Raw genomic sequence first — 21,204 nt, forward strand, 5'->3', positions numbered from 1 at the left:
CTATTGTGATGCTAGTGTACAAAAAGCGCCAGATTTGATTGGCTAGTAGTGTTCACAATCATTTCTTCTCATTCGAGAAAAAAGTTTGGTCGCTTGAAGTCTTTTTTGCTTGAAGCTTTTAAGAGATAATTCAATCATGTTTTAGTCAAATTTCTATTATTTTTGTGGTAAAGCGTTGCGAGAACAGAGAGGATTCACTTCATCGTGGCTCATGTGGATTTCATCATAAGCTCATTCAAACGTCTCTGTTCAGAGTGTTTCTTGAGTTCAAAGTGGGTTTAGTAATTAGTTTTTATAGCAATGTTGTAATGAAATTAAAATCATAAGGAAAAGAGTGTGGATAATTGAATTTAGATGCATTGCATTTACAGGTTTTATAAGTTTACAATGATAATTTGAAAGCCTCGTATTTTAGCGCCCACGCCTGTGTATAGTCCATAGTTCTAAACTCTATGGTTCTAGTCACGGTCTTAGAATATGAGGTTCTAGTATATATTGATGCATATATAAGGACCACGGTATAATATCTTTGCATGTCGATTAGCCGATGTCCCATGGTCAAATTCGCATCAAAATTTACGGCATTACGTAATATCGCAGGCGAACGCTGTGCTCATGATTTTCCTTGTGCTCTCCTTTATTTTTATTTCGTTATTTTCAGCATTTAAGCTTTTATTATTATTGTTAATACCCTCACCTGTCTCCTTGGCAATACGATAATAAAGCACACAGTCATCCGAAAGTTTGGTTGCTACGTAGCAACCATGACAATCGATGCCACTGCTGGCGCCGCTGACCGAATGCACACGTTTATTGTTCAAATACCTCTTTACTCTAAAAATAAAGAAGGAATATGTCGCGAAACAGTTCAGGAAGATCATCTTACTCCTACAAATCCCTTGTAATTATGAAAAACCAACTTTGCAGACACAGCTTCGGCTGCGGTAACATTTGTGTGACGCGAAATTTAATGCTTGCCTTCTTTTTTTTGCACAGGAAGATTTTCAAGACGAAATATTGGATCTGAAGAGGCAGCTTGCGCGTTTGAAAGAGGAAAGCAGAACATTGAAGGTGAAACTTCGGCGATCAGAGGAAAATGCTGCTAGGAAAGAAAAAATCATTTGTAACATGATTGATCCTCTCAAGGTTTGGCAATTGTTTCTTGTTTAGAGCGTATTATCGTATTATCCGGTATTATCCATGGCCCTTATATACCCGTATATAAGGGCCTTGGTATTATCACACGTTTAGGGCGTTGTGTGGCTGTTTGTTGTCTCTCGCTCAGCATGGGCGCCGCCGGTCAAACAAGCACGTTCTTTCAGGTTCTCCGCCTTTACTGTTAGGGAGTTAGGCAGGGGAAACGACGATTAGCGAAAACTAGTTCTAAGTATTAATGATGTTTTTGCACTCAAATCTTCAAATGAGTTCCACGAGACCGACGCCATATATCGTCACATACGCACGACGACAGGTGACAATGCCACAATGCAACGACAAGCCGCTGAGGCAGGGGAAAATCACGCGCGCACACGCATAGTTATATGCGCATAGTGCGCGAGAAGCCGTTGCATAACATATTCACTTATGGTCAATTGAAGCATTATCACAAAAACAACACACCTACTGAGGCCTGTAGCTGCTCAATAAAAAAAGCTGAAAAAACTATCAAACACACCATAAATTTTACAAATCAACTGTTCAAAGCCAATTGGCTAATTTGAAATCATCCCGTAAACAAAATAATACCTTTGGTAATTCTGAATTACACTATCGCATTCATGGAGCACAGAACATGTGTTTGGGCTTTGGTAGGGTTTCTTGAGAATGCCTATCATATTATGAGTTGACAAATAGTGAACCGAAATTACCTATTCTTGCACCTTCTCCCTAATAACATAACGTTTAAATTCACCCAGGATACCTTAATTACCATCGTTTAAGCTCAATATTGTATCTTAGCATTGTCTCCTGGATTTTAGCCCCAGGAGTGAGTGTGGTAGGTATATACCTATGTGTATGTGAGTAAGTGATATCTCAACAGGAGCAACTTTAGTGAGGCCTCTTCAACCCTTGCAAAGTTTCCGTTGAGTTGTGAGTGAGTGTTTGTGAAGGGTTTCCAGTTGAGTGGCTGGGGTTGGTCACTGCTGCGATGTTGCAGTAAGCCAACACAGTATTTTGTTTTGCACCTGCAATGTGATCTCTATGTTATGGCCATTGGAGTTGATTTTCTGTTTCACAATTGAGGCTGTAGAGCAGGGCTGGTCCTGGACATCATTTTTCTAATGTAAGGAAGCAACAATGCGCCCCCCCCTCATCATTATTAATCTCCTTGTTTGATTTGTACTGAACATTAGACTGATCGCTTAGGTGCCTTCTTTTGCTTGGCAGCCTATGCGGCCATGCACTTTGCTTACAGCTTAAACCAGCCCTGCTGTCGAGGTCACCTTACCTGTTCTAAAATGATGTTTATTGTTTATATGTTTGATGTCTACGAAAAATTGTAGGATTTTTTCTTCCTCATTGGAAAATATGTATTTCCTTTTCGTAGAAACGTCGAAGTATGGTTTGGCTAGTAGTGGGCCCTGGTTGCTTCTATAACGGTGAGGGTATTCCCGTCCCACCCTTCCTTCCCTATACCAGCCTGCACATTATAATTATAATGACTTAAGTCATTGAGATGAGGTGAAAGGAAGAAATAAGGAATGCACTTATCAAGTAAGCTAGTTATGGGTTTCTTACGGCCAGGCCGACAAACATCCAGAGCAATGACCCTAATGGATGCCAAACTTTCAGCACTTCCATAGATGTTGTTTTTATTCCATCGTTTTAGAGTATTTATTAAGGGAATTATGTCTAAGAGTAATTTTTCCATTCTTGGCACTTCTATAATATGAGTAGAAATAACATCGTACGATCATAATTTTAAAATTATTCACATTTATGAACTGATGGCGAAGCGACGGTCGTAGGAAAAATTTCTTTCCCTGTGCACGACCTTTTTTCCGGGCGTGGACGTACTACGTAGGACCCTAAAAGACCTGTTCCCCATCCTCTCAGACAATACAACCACTTCCAGATTTTTCCCACGATGCCCTTCCCTCGTCTTTAAAAGACCACCAAATCTGGCCAGCATTTTAAAAATAACAAAACAGCTGCCAAAGTAAAATATCTCTATTAAACCCCAGCCCTCGCCCTGCAACCGTGCAAGATGCAAAACTTGTTGCATCGTCATCACCGAACCCCTTCCCGATTAATTCCTTGCCTTCCCTCTCCCCTCAGTGTCGGACATTTCCTGCACAACAAAAAACATTGTATATATACTGTTGTGCCAGAAATGCCCGGCTTTTTATATCGGCTTATCCACCACTCCCCTGTGCATCCGAATGAACGGGCATCGCTCTTCGTGCAATAGCGTTTCTTCTGTTTCTGCTTCCCTTCCAGTCGCCGTTCATGCTTCCTCCCACAAAGCTCTGTTTGACCAATGCTATAAAGTGGGAATATTGGCCTCCCTCCCCCTGTCTACCACCCCCCTAGAGCTGAAGGACTTCGAGCAGGCATGCATATGGGCTTTCCGTGCGTTTTCTGGACCAGGAATCAACCGTGCCCATTAGAATACAACCAATCCCCGTCAACCGTTTTCCCCCCTCCATCTTTACCCTCTGCTATGCACCCTTCCTTCTACCCTCACTTTTCCTCCTCTTCTCACTTGAGAAAGATTGGCAGCGTCCCATCGAACCTAACTCCGAGGAAGGTGGTAATGCCACCGAAAATTAAGTTATTAACGTGAGTTTTTAATCTTTATCTTGTGTGTTCTGTGATACTGCCCATCCGAGGGTTTTTTACGTTATTTACCTCGCCCAGGAACAATTCAAAGTGTATATTTTTATATATATATATATACATATCATATACTAGCTGACCCGGCGAACTTCGTACCGCCTAACATTCAATGAACTTATAGTTTAGTTGCACCATTTATAAATAAAGAGCGGCTGTATCGTTTTAATTATATTTGATTTATTATAAATTAAATGAGAAAATATTGATGAAATAAAAATTATACGCTTTCAGTTGTTGGCTATTTGTGTTATTAACAGTAAAAAAATGTTTTTAGGTCTAAGTCCGTAGCGAAAACTTGGCTCGTTCACGGGGCAGGTTAACGCAACGCTAGACCGACGCTTGACTGATGCTCAAAATAGTGTAAGAAAAGCCCCTATGAAGCAGCATTCGTATCAAATGACGTTAGGCGCGGCAGTTATAGTATCTCTGTTTGGAAAAAATGCACTGCGTAAACGTGCTGCATGCGTAAACGCACCACGGTGTGCCCTACACATTCGGGTTTAATGTCTTACGTCAAGCGCCTTCTGATAAACAACAGTTTTTGTTTTGTTATCAGGCGCAAGATAAAGCGAATGAAGCTAAATAAAAATAGCGAAGCGAAGCAGGGATGCAGCAAGGGGGGTTTTTGGGGGTTAAAACCCCCCCAAAAGCTCAGAGAATCTTTTTATAAAACATTTGGTTATTGATATTAGGGGGACGGATGAGTCACAAAATATTTAACTGTTCACACAGCTGCAAAACCTACCATTTTGAACCTTTTATCCTAAAAAATATCTGGGAAGGGCCCCCACACCTCTCGCTTACCTTGGTGAGTTTTCTATACCCTACAGACCCGCCAGTATTAGCTGCGCCTATCCTTAATTCCTAGCTGCGCCCTTGAAGCGAAGGAAGAAATACAGTGGATGGTTTACCGACTCGTAAACATACCACATATTATTTACCATGAGAAAATCATGGGTTTTCACTGACACATGAGAACAAACATCACAAAAACTGACCATGCGATTTGTTAATCGTTATCACGAATGCAACACGAATTGGAAATTGAATACGTTTAAGCTCAAAAGGGCATATAAGTTGGGATCATGGAATCTTCGGATTGAGAACTTCCTCAACTTTGAATTTTCCTTTGAGTATAGTGGCGTGAATCCCTTTCATTATCAGTTTTTTTAATAACCAAACACGTTCCGTTGGATAGTTTTGGTTGGTTTAGGTTTCGAAAGATCATGAACACAGAGCCTAGCTTTAGCTGTAAATCGTGTCGTGGTAAGCCAGGTGCGTCCAAGGAATTTAAATATTCAGATAGATAATTGGTGACTTCGTCTTCGTTCATTACAAAGTTAAAAGACCCATCGTAAGCCAAATCGACGCGCCTACCTATCGTCTTGCAAAATACCTGGCCAGAACGCTGCAGGACCACACAGGAACGACTACTACGCACGTAAAGAATTCCGCCCATTTCGTGGAAATGATAAGGGACATGACCATCGCAAATGAAGACATCATGGTCAGCTTCGATGTTGTCTCACTCTTCACCAACGTACCCATTGCAGAATCAGTGGAGATTGTGAGAACCCTCGTTGACTCAGGAATACCAAAAGACTTCCCTGACCTAGTCAACCACTGGCTTCGGAATTCCTCCTTCTTGTGGAACGGTGATTTCTATGACCAGTCAGACGGAGCAGCGATGGGATCGCCACTTTCACCTGTGGTGGCCAATCTATTCATTGAGAGGTTTGAAGCGGAGGCCATCAACACCTACGACAAGAAACCTAAAAAATGGCTGCGGTATGTTGATGATAAATTCATTATCTGGCCCCACGGAACAGAAGAACTGGACCGATTCCTTAATCACCTCAACAGTCGGCACCAAAACATCCGGTTTACCATGGAAAAGGAGAGAGATGGCAAGCTACCATTCTTGAACGTCATGGTCAGGAGGAAAGGTGATGGGAGCCTTGGACATGCCGTCTACAGAAAGGCCACTCATACCAACCGCTACCTAAACGCAATGTCACACCACCATCCCGCCCAAAAGGCCTCTGTGGTATCCTCTCTACTCCACCGCGCCTTCACTGTCTCCGACACCGATTCCCTGGAATCCGAGAAAAGACTCCTGACCACAGCTCTACGCAAGAATGGATACAACCAGAAAATGGTCCTTACAAGGGCCGAAAATGTCGCCAAGCTTCACGCCCGGCCACCTATGGAACGCCACACCAACTGAGGAGGATTCGGTGACACCAGCAGCGAAACTGACTATCCCGTATATCGCGGGGACTTCGGAGAGGATCGCCAGAATTCTCAAAAAACATGACGTGGTCACCCGATTCAACTGTGTGACCAAGATCCATGACGCTGTGCCCGGGCCAAAAGACCAAATCCCACAGGAGCTATACGAGGGTGTCTACCAAGTGCCCTGCTCATGTGGGAAATCATATGTAGGAGAGACGTGTCGAGGGATGGCCACAAGGATGAAGGAACACGCCCGAGACATGAGACAGAAGCAGTTCAACTTGTCGGCCATCGCAGAACACGCATGGAGTGAGCCGGGACATACCATTGAGTTCGACAAGGCAAGAATACTGGTAAAGGAGAGCCGTTACTACCCACGGCAAATAAGAGAAGCCCTGGAGATATACAAAACGAAGAACTTCAATAGAGATCACGGCTACCCGATCGATAAGACATGGAAGAGGGTCCTGGCCAATCAGCGCCCAGGGGCCTACCTATATAACTCGGCGGAAAATTAAGCTTCTCCACTTCGACCTGAAGACGGGAGCAGGATGGCTCTCGAAACCGTCGTCACCCAAAACCGACGAACGGGGCTGGAGCGCCTGGAAACCCATACGCACCATGATCATCGCCGCGAAAACCTACGCAGGTATTTTTAACATGTTTGAACATTTAAATTTTTTTAAATATTGTTAAAAAGATCAGTCAATACATGAGAAAAAACGAAAAAATCTTATTTTTTTGACCGTCTTATCAATCAACTCCTAAAAACATATCTCTAACTATCAGATAAAGTTGAATTTGTTTTGTGAACTTTTCCTATTTTTCAATGTCCTATATGTTATCCGGGGCTGTGACGAATCCAAAGAGCCTAATGTCACTAAAATCACTTTTTGTTGATTCCAAAAATTGTTGATTATCAGTAATGTCACGGACATTACTGATAATCAACAATTGCTTGGAGATTTGTTTACACACATGGTAGTTATGTGTTTGTTGACAACTCAATTCGAGCTGAGCTTACCTCTAATTCAATTATTTTAATAGTATTTTAATATTACTTGAGCATTTTTAACATGTTTGAACATTTAAATTTTTTAAATATTGTTAAAAAGATCAGTCAATACATGAGAAAAAACGAAAAATCTTATTTTTTTGACCGTCTTATTAATCAACTCCTAAAAACTTATCTCTAACTATCAGATAAAGTTGAATTTTTTTTGTGAACTTTTCCTATTTTTCAATGTCCTATATGTTATCCGGGGCTGTGACGAATGTAATTTTCACGGTAACCATTAGTTATGGTCATTTAGTTCCATATGAGAGCATATGTAACAGTAAATAAGAAAAATGGTATCCAACTATCCTAATAATTTTAAGTTACTGTTGAGTAAAGAGAGATCACATCGTTTTCTCTCGAATAATGGTAAAAATCATGCAGTAGTGCTCGCTTTCTGTTATTATTAAATAATAAACATATGTTCACTAATGCATGCATGTTTGTAAACACGTAAATACTATGGTTTAAAAGACAGCAGTGCCTTTTGTTTCCGAAAGATATGACAAAATGGTGCCTATCACTAAAACCTCTAGGTAGTGAACCTCCATGTATCTAATTGCCCAAATTTTGGTACCCTCCATTACGATATAAAGAGGTTTTACTGTGTATTGTATTCATTGGGTTATCAGAGCGTGAAGTAAAATTCATAAATGTTATATTGTGTGGACCTTGAATGATTTCAGTTTTTCATGCACCTGCCAGCCAAGTTTTTCTACAAAACTGGATTTTAAACTGGTAACTATGCTTCTCACAGTCATCACTTGCCGTGGTGTACTGGTTAGCGTATAGAGCTGCGGATGCGTAGGTCATACGATCAGTTCTCCCCGTAGTTAATTTTTTTTTTCTGCTGTAAGGATAAAGTACTTGTATTATGCTTTGTATCTAAACCAGCCGGTCCTTTGCAGTTGTTAAATTTTTTCTATTTATGGGAAAATCTGTTATCAATTGTTAAGCTCTTATAAAGACTCGCTGAATTTCACCGGTAGGCTTTAAATTCATGTCGGGATGAGCAGCGTAGCATGTGTAGTATGCTGTTTAGCCGCCTTTGGCACTCCAACAGAAGCGACTTACGTTATCAGAGGATATTTGACGGCATTCCTCACCTATCCTTCCCTTAATCTTACCCGTGCCTTATATAAGCCTCTTAGCTTACGATAAGCTGCTTATCAATTTTTTCCGTAAGAAAACCAGAAGAAACGGATAACTCTCTTACTTTGTGCCATCTGGGTATCCTTCCCCAGGAGGCGTCGTCTGGCTACTATTAAGGCGGCACCTCTTTCCTTTTCCCTACCTTGTCCTCCCCATTCTGTGGCGCAGAAGCGATAAGCTAATTGCTTCAGACCTCGGCCCAGAAGTGTAACCCCTTGCGCCCACCCTAGGAGTCTTGTAACCGCTGTTTATATGTTATACGTCATTCTAGTTCCCGCTGTCGCCGTGTGAGTATAATAATGACATTTCCAAGAAAACTTATAATGGAATACCACAAAGTTAATACGTAATGAGTTAGTGACTTTTGTACTTATACAACTCAAATGAGGAAGGAACAGCTGCATTACAGTATATTTTCATTTGTATACATTTGAATATCCTATGATTGGATACATCTAAATTAGGCGTGTTTCTTGCTCAAGAGCACCTATGCATTACAATGACCTCAATTAGCTTAAAAATGCCGATTCCTCTCAAATCATCTGCTGTATGAAATTCATAGAAGAATGTACTTCGATAGAAATATCAAAAATGTTTGCCCATTTTTAGAGAGCAACAGATTAATGCCATATGCGATTTCGAGGCTTATTCTAACCACGAAACTATGTAAATGGGTAATAAATACTGATGTAAGGATAATCTATAATATTTCTCTCAAGGTTCTGGGCTGAAAATAATTTCTAGATCCAAGTTTTTCATCAAATAACAATAAAATATTGCTTTTTCAGTGTAGAAATCCCTCTTTATATCCCTGGAGCTTAAAAATTTGCCTTTGTTTACATCCATCCTTCGATTTGGGACGATTCATGAAATGATGATTTTGAAAAATGAATGAAGATGAGTTGCAAATGAAATAAGCGAAATATGAACACTGAACTTCATGAAAAAATGTTTTGAAGTCAAAGCATGAAGCTCAAATGTTGGCAAGCAACACGAAATCACTGTTGCAATAACAAGGAAGAGAAGAACGAGAAAATACTGGAGTCATTGGAGATGTGGGTCAGGAGAAGAATGGAGGAGGTGAAGTATGGAGAAGGTGAAGTGAACTGGGAGGAGAAGAAATGACGAAGTGATAGACATGGTGGGTGAGGAGAGACAGCTTTTAGATGAGATACGTAGGAGACAGAAGGTATGGATGGCACGATAGATTCAGGGGTGGGGGGCACAGGTACGTGCCCCTGCAAAAACGCTTAAGGACTAAACAAGATTTTTAATATGGTTATCATTACGTTTGTTTTGTTTTGCATATTACGGAGCCTCAGTAATTTAAGCCTTGAGACTATGTCAAGAAGACATTTGCCAGTATAAGTCATTATTAATACATATTTTCACATTTATAACTTTCATATTAAAATAAAGGGATTATTTCACAGTAAAGCAAATGTTGTACTTTGTTTTTAATCTCAAATATGAGGTGACTATTTGCCTGTCAGATCCTTGTGCCCCCACCCCCCACCAGAAAAAAAATCCTGGATCTGCCCTAGGAGCGAGAGGGAAGGGGATGTTGAATACAGAGGAGAGTGTATGTAGCATTCTCTTCAATAATCAAGACACTATCCCTGGTTTAACAATTTATTTCTCCTATGTTACAAGGAGGGAAGCTGTTGCATCGCGTCAGAAGACTGCCCCACTCATCTCGGGGCAGGGCCTTTTACAGCTGGGTTCAGCCGGCAATGGTGCACTGGCACTGTGTTAGTCAGCCACCTGCGTCGGCTGGCCCCTGGATCCCAGTGAGGTAGAATGTTGTGTAAACGTGGTAGGGGAAGGAAAAGAATAAGATTTTTAGCATAGAATGAAAGGGAGTTGGCCTTATTGTGAATTTAAGGTGGAAGTCCATAAAGGGAGAGGAGACTACCAGAATTTTTATTAAATTCCCATGGAAACTTACCTTAATTGGTAGAATACTTTAATAATAATAATAATAATTATAAAAAAAACTAAGTAGCTGTGATAAAATTTGGATCCAGCTCCGGAGAAGCATGAATAAAGAAAGGAGTGGGACATGGGTGTGCTTGGTCTCCGGTAAAATTCAACGTGTTTATTGAGAAAGCTATCGACAAAATAGAAGAGAAAGCACTGTGAGTTTAGAATCCATGGGGAGAAAACTAGTATGCCACGATTTCCGATGACATAGCAGTCATATCAGAGACAGAGATTGAAAGAAAATTCTATTAACCCTGGAAAATATTATAACTAAATTTTAGCTGGAAATCAGTGCAAAGAAAACAGAAGTATTGGTCTGCAGTAAAAAGCTAAAGATGAATACCAATATGAATCTAGGAAACAATAAACTTGAGGAGGAGCAAGAGTTCTGATACTTGAGTCCAGGCCGAATAACCAGTGGACAAAGCATAATGGAAATTATAATAGAATAGTGTAAGCTAAGAGAGTATTCTATAAAAATAGGAATTTTCTTGCAGTTGCAGTAAGGAAGCAATTCATTTGGACCTACACTTAGAGCATGCATCTTTACGGCAATGGGTCATCGATGATGGCAATGAGAGACAAGGGAAGGTTGAAAGAATTCCAAATTTGGTTTTCAGAATAATGATGTAGATCAAATGTGTTGATCAGTGGGGATCTATCCCCCCCCAAATCCTCAGAGAAATCAAAAAAATATTTTAAAATCTTGTCTGGATTTGATATTTAATAACAGCATCTGATTTAAATTGAATTTTATGTGCCAAAATGATGTAAAATGCATATTCAGGCTTATTTTTCAAAAATTTTCCTGAAATATCCGATTCCGCGGGTTGGGGGGGGTTAGCCCCCACTAACCCCTCTCATTCTCCCCCCCCCACCCAAAGCATATTCCACTGGTGTTGATTGTGTGAGTAATGTGGAACTCCTTGGAAGAGGAGGAGGGAGGATAAATCTTTTGAAAATCTTATGAAGGAAATGGGACAGCTGAATAGGGTGGTTTCCTATTATTTTTTTATTGCCTAAATCGAAAGATTATTACTCCTAGAGTACGTATTTCACGCTTTTAGATTTTTAAATGACGATATCTATTTTTCGAGATTAAATGAAAAGTGAAAATTTTCAAGCGCGCGAAAACGCGACGTGTAAGTAGGAATGATGGGAAAAAAGTCCGTGTGACGCATTTCTGGTTCCCCCTCCCGCCTTGTGAGGTGACCTTGGAGAGGCTCTGAGCGCTGATACGACGCAGGATGCTAACGGGTAGCTGAGTGCCATGCTATCTGGTAGCGCTTGGCTTAAAAAAGGTTTATTAATACCTTATCAAACGAAGAAAACTTTCCGACCTTAGCCAGTTTTAATAGGTTATTATTAAGACATGTTCCCCTGAGCTCTGTGCCTCTTGCATGCATTGGTAACCTCAGACGATGTATAACTCCTATCCTCTCGTGTAGAAACTAGGTCCCTGTGACGTCACGTGGAGTGGCATCGCATGGGCGCCAATCTGGCCTTTTTCAAATGAGGATAAAATTTGGCCCTTGCCATTCGTCTAAACTGGTATTTCTAAAACCAAATAATTTGTGTATTATGAATACACTAATGGTGGGTAACGAATCGCAATCAATGCCTTTCGTTTTCTTAGATGAAGGAAACTACCCTATTGCTGCATCATAAAGCATATGGCAGTGTGATGAGGACTAAATTGTCAAAGGGAAAGTGAAGAACATTTGAGGAAGGTATTGCATTATATATGCACTGGGCACAAATGGATGGAGAGTTTCTCATATGTGTGTGCGAGTCAAGTTATGAAGGATGTAAAACAGAAGAATTATTTCAGTGAAAGAAAAGATTAGCTGATTGGAGAGTTTAGTGGAGTTCATCAGACCATAATTTCAATTGTTGGGTGTTGATGACAAAATTATTGTTTCCTCAAATGTTTATATTTAGAATATTAGGTTCTCTGTTTTTTTAGTAGCATCTGGTAGCCCTCATATTTATTCCTAATTGGATGTGTAAGTTGATTGTCTTAATAGACTGCCATTATTTTTTTCTTCTATACAGCATAGAAAATATGGCATGCATTTACATATTGCAATCTTATTTTTTGTTTAATGACTGATGACGATTATTATGAATATGAATTACTCTGAAGTACCTAATTACAGAGGAATACATTTTTTAACGAAACAATGTATTTATAATTTCTGTATTAATTTTTCCTTTATTTTCTTGTTTACCACAGGCACACCTATCTGCAAAATCTTTCAAGTGCCAAAAGAAAGTCTCTCAGAAAAAAGAAATGCAAAGTCAAAATAAATCTACCTCAGAACTGAATAATCATCACCATAGTACCTGTTCCAGAGCCTACAGGCATAGTGCTATGTCTCATGAAGGTCTCCATGGTGAACACAGCCAGTCCTGCATTTCGGAATCGTTAAGGAGTGCAAAGAGAAAGAAGTGCCCCTCAAAAGTGACCACAGTGATTGAAAGTATACCTGAGCCATGTAGTGTATCAGCAGACCATGTGTTATTGCAGCCAGTGAAGGATTCCCTGATGGACAATACAGCCAATTCCACTGCAGTGAAAAACTGTGAGGTAAGTGTGAAGTCTGGTGCAAATGTTCCAAAAAGTAAAGATGTAGTGAGTCCTTTTACATCTTTTCACTCTAATAAAGGGCGACTGAGTGGAAAGAATACCAAGGCAAAGACTAAGAAGAAAAAATTGGTGGCTGACAACAATGCTAAAAGTCTTTTATTTCAGCTTTGTGCTTCAAGCGAAAATGAAGAAGACAGTTATTCATCTTACATGGCTATTGATCCATTAAAGTCTCCTGGTAACGTCAAGGTAAATCATTCTGCTTCACTTGTGGGGGGCAACATCCCTCACGTCAGTGATAATTGCAAACGATGTCATTTGAAATGTACGAAGTCCCTGGAACATATGAGTGATAAATCTGTCACTCAAAAAATAGAATGTCTGATTAAAGGGGGAAAAAACTTGCTGTCAACTTGGAATGAAGATAATGAAGTGAATACGAGGTACTTGACGACTCAAGGGAATCACAAGAGCAGTTGCGGGGAGAGGAAGACTGCTCGAGGTAATTTTGGCGGTGGTGATGGCTCAAATAAATTCGGCATGTATTTGATCAATGAACATGACGAAGTTGAAGATACAGAATGTGGAGGTGTAATTGTCACGGAGGATGATTCGGAAACACTTGGAAGTTGGAGGGAGGTTGACAGTAAGACTAGTCCTTGTGTGCTCGAGCGGAGAGCAAGCATATTTAGAGTTGACATAAGGAAAAAAGATTCTGGGCCTGCAAGTGAAAGTTCTCAAGAGGGCATTTCATTCAAAGGCACAAACAATGTTGATAGAAATTGCTGCAAAGAATCTAAGGATTCGTGCTTCTGTGAGTCAATGAATGAGGAAATAGGATTTTGTGGAGTACCAATGGATGGTGATTGTCAGGTGATGAAAAATATATTGGAGACTCTATGCATCGATGATGGCTTTCGGCAAAATGAAGGAGGGGTGTTGAATAGGAAGAGAGGGAAGTGCCTTCGCAACACACTGGAAAATCTTCTTGCTGTCACAGAGGTTGACGGTTGTCCGAGTATATCAGCTGAGAGTTTGAGAGAATCTAAGGAAAAGTTGCATGTGAAAGAGTTGTTCCTTAAACCAAATTCTCATAACTGTTCTACCGGAAAGTTCTCGAGTAAGTTCAATAGTTTTTATCCAAATGGTGACACTCTTGTTTCAAGCCAATATTCTGTCTGTCATCAAGGCTGTGGGAGGAACGCTTTTGAGGAAGAAGTCCTACTCAGTGGAATCCCTTTCTTGTGATAGGTCCTCCAAAGCTACAGGTTGATAAGAAAGAATCTTCACAAAAATGTGATTGCTGAAACAAATTTTTCTTGCTCATAAATATCCATTGGTGTTATGTACCACATCGTTATTCATGAACAAAAAGGGTGTTTGCTTGGGTTGGCGTCATTGATTGTCTTTTATATGACTTTTATCTGTTTTTTCACAAGCTGTAATGTTTCCTAGTTTACTTGAACAATAAATTTAACTTGGTCATTATTTGGCTTATTGCTTGCTACATTTCTGTTTTGTGTTGTTTTTTTCCTTCTTTTTCCTGCTTAATTCAGCAACCCCTCCTTTGTATACCATCTTTTCTTATAAAAACAGCTGATATGAGATATCTCCATAACCATTTTTTGATTTGCCTTGAATCCAACTTGGTTAGCTCGGCCATGGCTCTTATACTGTGTAAATACCTGATATTCATGGTATTTTGCCAGTCCACTATGTTACAAAGGTTAAACAAAAAACTTCCAAACATTCGAAAACAAATATAAGGGTCATTCTATTCAGTTTCATGCAGGAGGTGGGGGCAATGAAGTAGCCAGGAATTTCGTTCGGGGGGGTCCAAAACCTACTGGACCGGATTCTTTTCTTCATCTTCAATTATTTTCATTCCATCTTTTAAGTTCTCACTTATTTCTTTGGAAGAGCCATGGTCCAAAGATGAATAAAATTATAAAAATGAAACTGATTTTATTGAACCCACATGGAAAACACTCGCTGGTTTGAAGTCAACCCACCCTGGAAAGTACGGAACCACTCGTACGAGGTGAAGTTAGGCACTAATACTATAGCATATGCTATAGTATTAGTGCTGTATATACGGCGAAAGCAGAGCATACTGCTGAGGGTGAAGCATGACCATATGGCTGCGCAGTGAAATTTTTTGTCCTATAGAAAAGGCAACTTACCCACTCATTTCTAACAATAAGTAGCATAGCTCTAGATGAGCAGATGAATTCAGATTGCTAGTAGGGAGAAACAAAATATCCTGAGAAGATATCGCTTCGTTAGCAACTCTGACAAGTGAGGCTTGTAGCATAACTCGTAAATTGTAACCTTGTGGCGTTATATCGTTAAATCTTGGAGATTGTGCACATAAGCCCCAGACATAGGGAACTCCAATTGTCGGTCACAAGCTGGTTCAGGGAAGGACTCCACAAACAAGAAATCAGCACTCAAGAAACAATTGTCAAAAAAAAATTTACGAGTTATTTTCAATCAATAACTATTACAAGTAGAAGTATTCAAAATCAGAATTATTATGGAAAACAACGATGATAACTAATGATCACATAGGAAACATTACCAAACTAAGTACAAGCTGTATAAATTTGCTAAAATCACCCATGTCAGTCACGGCATCCGTCTACCACGAGCGCCCGAGCAAAAAAAGACCTTGCTTACTCGGAGACGTGTCAGGGTGGAGGGGAGGGATTTTGCCAAGGAGTGGAGGGGTAAAAAGGGCGATGTTCAATCAGCTGCGAATCTGCCCCAAAAGCACCCCTGTTGACTGGCACATCCGCCAAGCATCAGTCATCTCAGCCGGGGTAGGAGGGGGGAACAGCGTGCAGGCCGGAATTTTCCCCTCAATCTTCTGGGTTGGAGACATCACTCCAATCGCTGGGAAATTCATTGGAATTCATGGAGGGGAGAGACATAGTGGGGTGAGGTGTTGGAGGGAGAGAGAGTTGTGATAGGACTATGGTAATACTTCCCAGGTAGCATTTTGATGTCGGTCCAACGTCGATACGACGGCGACATAGGTCGTCTCCACGTCGATCCGACGTCGGAAACCGAAGTCGGTCCATCGTCGAAATGATAACGTTTAGCCAGGCTACAGCCGACACGCAAAGCGACGTCGGACCTACATCGAACTGACTTCGGTTTGACGTCAAACCGACTTCAGCACGACAAACAACCAACTTTGACCCCGACATCAAACTGTTGTCGACCCTACATCAAACTGACATTGGCTCGACATCAAACAGACTTCAGCCTGACACCAAACCGACTTCGGTCCGATAATTATCACTCCAAACTGCATACTTGTGCCTCAGCACCCATTTCCCCTTGATTGCCAAGGAGTAGGTATTCCTCCGCCGTACTACCTAAATAAGACTTGCTCTCCAGGAATGGCTGGTTCGGAGGCTGGTGTCAGAGGCTGATTTCAGAGGCTGAATTTCGGAGGCAGAGTTTCGGAGACAAGAGTTTCCGATACTTAGTCTCCGAGCCTTTGAGTCGAAGGGCCTTTGCGCGAAAAACCTTAGCGCGAAAAGTCCTTAGCGGGAGAAGTTCGGAGGAATTTGGAGGAATTTATGGGGGGGGGGTACCAGAAATTTTTTTGGGGGGGGGGGGGGGGTAAAAAAATGCCAAAACCTGATGTCCTATTTTTGAAAAATATGTTGCTTCAACTGCCGAGAAGCTCAACTGTGAGGATATCGAAATCGTAACATAATAACACTGCCAAGATTTTCTATAACACCAAAATCACAGTTTTAAAACGAATTTTAGCAAAAAATAAAACCATTTTCACATACCTCTAGATATTGAATGTCCTCGCAACTTTGAATTTGCATATTACTAATTTCAAGCTCGCTAGAGTTACATCTAATTCTCAAACTTTGATTGACCTTATAATAACTAATATTGATTCTGAGCTTATTATTATCAGCAAGCCTAATGATGATTTTTCTCACCACATACCTCTTTTAGCTTTGCTTAAAGTGAATCCCATTTCCACAGTAAATACCTGTTATGCCAGGAATTTTTCTGTTGAAGCTTTTAATACATTTAGGGCCCTGCTCCTGGGGAGTGTATACTCAGAATTCTCATTTGAAAAAGGTTTCTCTAACTTTTATGGTACATATCTTCATAACTTTAACATTACCTTCCCTTCCCTAATGTCTAGAATTCTTAAAATCTGGACACTATCACTGAAGTATGATAAGGAACTGCAGACAAAGTACAGGGAATTAAAAAAGCACTATCGTTAAGTCCTAATTACTGCTAAAAGAACCTGTAATAATCTGAAATTGCTTAAGGCCATTAACAAAACTAAAGGTGCATGGGATATCATTAATAGCTATAAGGGTGTAACAAAAAAAAGGTTTCTTCTAAATATTACAGATGGCATTATTTTATGTGCTATGGCTGACCAATTTAATTCCCATTTTACGAAACAAAAATCATCCTCAGTCACTGACTTTAAATCTCTACAAACTCCCATTTACTCATCCTTTTTCTGTGATCCCTGTTCAGGGTCTGAACTTCTTTCAATAATAAATAAATTGCATGGGAACTTGGGGAGTGGGATTCATGAAGTACCAGGTGAAGTGATCTTTTCGAGTTACAATTTGATGAAAACTCCTTTATATTATCTCTCATAAATGATTCACTGTTACAAGGTGTTTTTCCCTCTCAGGTAAAAACATCTAAGGTTATACCTGTTTATTAAAACAAGGGCTGTTCCAATGACCTAAATAATTATGGACCAGTGGCTGTACAAAATACTTTTTCTAAAATCTTTGAAAAGGTCACGTATAATAAGCTAGTTTCTTACCTGGAAAAGTACAATATTCTTTCTCCATCTCAACATGGCTTTCGAAGGGGAAGGTCAACTGCTGTTTATGAAGCAGTCAACTGTATATTAAAGTCTATGGACAAAAAAAGTGAAACAGTGGGAATATGTTTTGACTTATCCAAGGCTTTTGATCATGTGAATCACCACTTTCTTCTATCTAAATTAGAGAGATTTGGTATAAGAGGTGTGCCTAATGAATGGATTCACTCCAATATTAGAGACCGTATGCAGGCTGTGTTGTTATCAATTAATGTGTGGCATTTTTTAGTGTTGCCCCCCCCCCCCCCAAATTTCTGGTACCCCCCCCCCCCCAGAAATTCCTCGAACTTCCTCGAACTTCCTCCGAACTTATCCGCAGAACTTCTCCCGCTAAGGACCTTTCGCGCTAAGGTTTTTCGCGCAAAGGATTTTCGCGCAAAAGGCCCTGTAGCAAAATGCCCTGTCTCGCAAAATCCTGTCTCTGGAAAATCCTGCCTCTGGAAACCCTATTGTTAATTGAAGAGTGAAATTTAGAGTGATTTCTTTTTGTTGATGCAATATGCAGTTCCCATTTTGTTAGCATCGCCTATGATTCTTTTTTTGACTTGTTTAATTATTACTGAGGGATATATATTGTAACGGCAGCGCTAATTATCATTTAAGAGTAGCACTTGTCACAATTCCTACCCTTTCCTTTTTGTTACTATTTGAGTGTATTCGGTATAAATGTAATTGTTTCATGTGTGCGTGTGAATAGCATTTTTTTTAAATACCGCGCAAACAAGGTGAATCGCGACCCGACAGAGCGCGCTAGTGGAACCACTGCCCTCCCCTCCCTTCCCCTCTCACGAGACAGTCAGTGATGGGACACTCAACATCGAGGAGAGACAGCCAGTCTTTGAACCACTCAACATCGGAGAGAGACGGTGGAGAGGAGTCGGTCGAAGAGTCATTGAACCACTCAACATCGGAGATAGACGGTGGAGAGGACGGTCGAGATTGATCGAGCCACCAACGTTGGAGAGAGGCGGTGGAGCATTGGAGCCACAGGCTACTGGAGATAGAGAGGAAGCACCTTGGCAACTCCCCAGTCGTCGGCTTGGAAAATGCAACGAGGAACCATCACGAGCGCATGAGAAGTCTACTCGGCCACGTCATCACCTCGTGTTCCCGAATAAGGTGCAGTAATCAACCGTGTCCCCACCACTGTCCCCGGTCGAAGCAGCGTCGAGAACGTTTCTCCCTCCTATCCCTCTCTTTTCCCATTGCAAGAAAGCGCTGGAACGATTAGTGAATCTTCAATCTCAAAAGTGCAGCAGAGGACTTTTTAAACCTTGCGAAAAGATTTAAATGCAGTTCATTTCAAGTTTACTTTTATGTTATCAAGTTGATTTTTGGTTTCTTTGTATTTTGTATTTGATCCTTGACAATCCGGCCCTACTAACATTTTTTTCAAGTGCTACTCCCCATATTTTTGTATGTTAAATTTAATTATTGCGATCTTTGTCAATAAATGCATTTCTTGTGTTCGCAACCCAGGAATACGTGTGGTCTTTCACCCTCAACCTCCCCTTCCAATTATCCCGTACGTCTCGCATCCTCAAAATTACTCGTTTTTTACGTCGCCCCCGCTCTGAGGTGTTTCTTGCTCTATTTTATAACGGACGCAAACCCGTTCGTCACAATATATATACACATCTTGATTAAATTTAGTCAGTACTTGATCAATATCTGACATGAATACCATATGCCTTGTAAATTGTTAATAATTATTGGAAAATCGAGGAAATTAGTGCAATCTATTGTTATTTATGTAAATCTTGTTGAATTTTGGAGGATTCTTTATTGATGATTAATTATGGACTGATAATTTTCATAAACTTGGAGGGTTTAAAGGGAGAATTAATAATGCCAATGTATATCAATTGAGTGAGACACATCTTATGCTGATTATTTTGCTGCTATTTTGATAACCAATAATTATTTAGTGAATAACCGTATATTTGAATAAACTTGTACTTAATGATCATAATAATGGGGTATATATTTTGTTGGTCGACCCTAACTTTCTCTTGGGTTGCAATATGAATATGGGTAGAAGTTAAAAACCCATTTTTGTCAATCGTTGTTTTTTGATTAGGTGGTTGAACCCAACTCGATGGTCAACCCAGGGTTCTTATGAACCCAACCGTTTTGCCAACCCAATGTTGCCCATTTATTAAGTGGTTGGTTATTGTATTACTTTACTTGGTTTTAAAAAAAACCACAAAATATCTCTGATGAGAGAAGGAACATTTGAGTTTGGTAAAGATATCCTGGTGTTATACCAAAAATAATCTTCCCAGTTCCTTCTAGTCGCTGATGATAATTAATTGTAATTTTGATTCACTATACACCGAAACAAGCATCACATTATGAGATATTGATTATTAATTTTATTTTCTTGCTATGTAATACTAAATAATTTACTCTATATCATTCAGCATTATTTCTTGTCTCACTCTTGTAATTATGTCATGTTACTCAAGAATTCTATTGAATTCCAAACATCACTCTTGAAGTTATCATTTACAGAGTGATAAAATGTATGTTCTTGTCAAAACTATTTTTGAGTGATATTTCTTGAAAACTATTGTCTCAATCAATAAACTTTTTTATATTCAGTTCAATTCTAACCACTGAATAATGGTTTTTGTGAAATTCATGGGGGGTTAAACAGTGGGGGTTCATCCAGTGAAAACCAGTGGACCTGTGATGCCTCGATAAGTTTTATAGGCATTAATCAGTTCTTGGTGGACGTGTCTTGGTCCACAAGTTCAAGCAATTTTTGTGGTCATTTTCCCACAGAGGATGTGGCATTTTTTTAGTGTTGCCCCCCCCAAAAATTTCTGGTACCCCCCCCCCCAGAAATTCCTCGAACTTCCTCGAACTTCCTCCGAACTTATCCGCAGAACTTCTCCCGCCAAGAACTTTTCGCGCTAAGGTTTTTTCGCGCAAAGGATTTTTCGCGCAAAAGGACCCTGTAGCAAAATCCTGTCTCTGGAAAACCCTGCCTCTGGAAACTCAGCCTCTGGAATCAGCCTCTGAAACAGCCCCGAAACAACCCCGAACCAACCTACCTGCAATGCAAGACTTATATAGGACTACTGCGGAGAAATACTTACTCCTTGGCAAGCAAGGGGAAATCGGTGCTAAGGCCTTAGTATTGCACTTGGAGTGAGAAGTTTTACCATTGTCCTATCACAACTCTCTCTCCCTCCAACACCTCATCCCAGTATCTCCTTCCCCTCCATGTGTTCCAATGAATATCCCTCTGATTCAACTGATGTCTCCAACCCAGAAGTTGAGGGGAAAATTCTGGCTGGTATGCTGTTGTCTCAAAACCAGGGAATGGTGTTTTGCGGAGCGGCCGTTTCTGCAGGGGCAGTGACGCATCAGTGGAGCAGTAGTTGAATTCGCCTGGCTACCCCTCCACTCCCTGGAAGAATCCCTCCCCTCAAATCCTGTCTTGTC

The 21,204-nt window shown here is 40.4% G+C and overlaps 1 protein-coding gene across 2 annotated transcripts; it reads left to right on the forward strand.

The window, feature by feature from the left end:
* Positions 1 to 44: 44 nt before the first annotated feature.
* Positions 45 to 14,341, forward strand: LOC124166593. 2 transcript variants are annotated; one of them, XM_046544176.1, is made up of 3 exons: positions 45 to 272; positions 997 to 1,146; positions 12,504 to 14,341. In XM_046544176.1, exons 2-3 carry the CDS (start codon positions 1,129 to 1,131, stop codon positions 14,103 to 14,105), a joined length of 1,620 nt encoding a protein of 539 aa, XP_046400132.1. In that variant the 5' UTR covers positions 45 to 272; positions 997 to 1,128; the 3' UTR covers positions 14,106 to 14,341. The 2 variants fall into 2 exon arrangements, with proteins under 2 accessions (XP_046400132.1, XP_046400130.1); XM_046544174.1 differs by lacking the exon at positions 45 to 272 and adding an exon at positions 364 to 901.
* Positions 14,342 to 21,204: the final 6,863 nt, after the last annotated feature.

The sequence above is a fragment of the Ischnura elegans genome, chromosome 10 (genome assembly GCF_921293095.1).
Source record: "Ischnura elegans chromosome 10, ioIscEleg1.1, whole genome shotgun sequence".
NCBI classification, from domain to species: domain Eukaryota; kingdom Metazoa; phylum Arthropoda; class Insecta; order Odonata; family Coenagrionidae; genus Ischnura; species Ischnura elegans.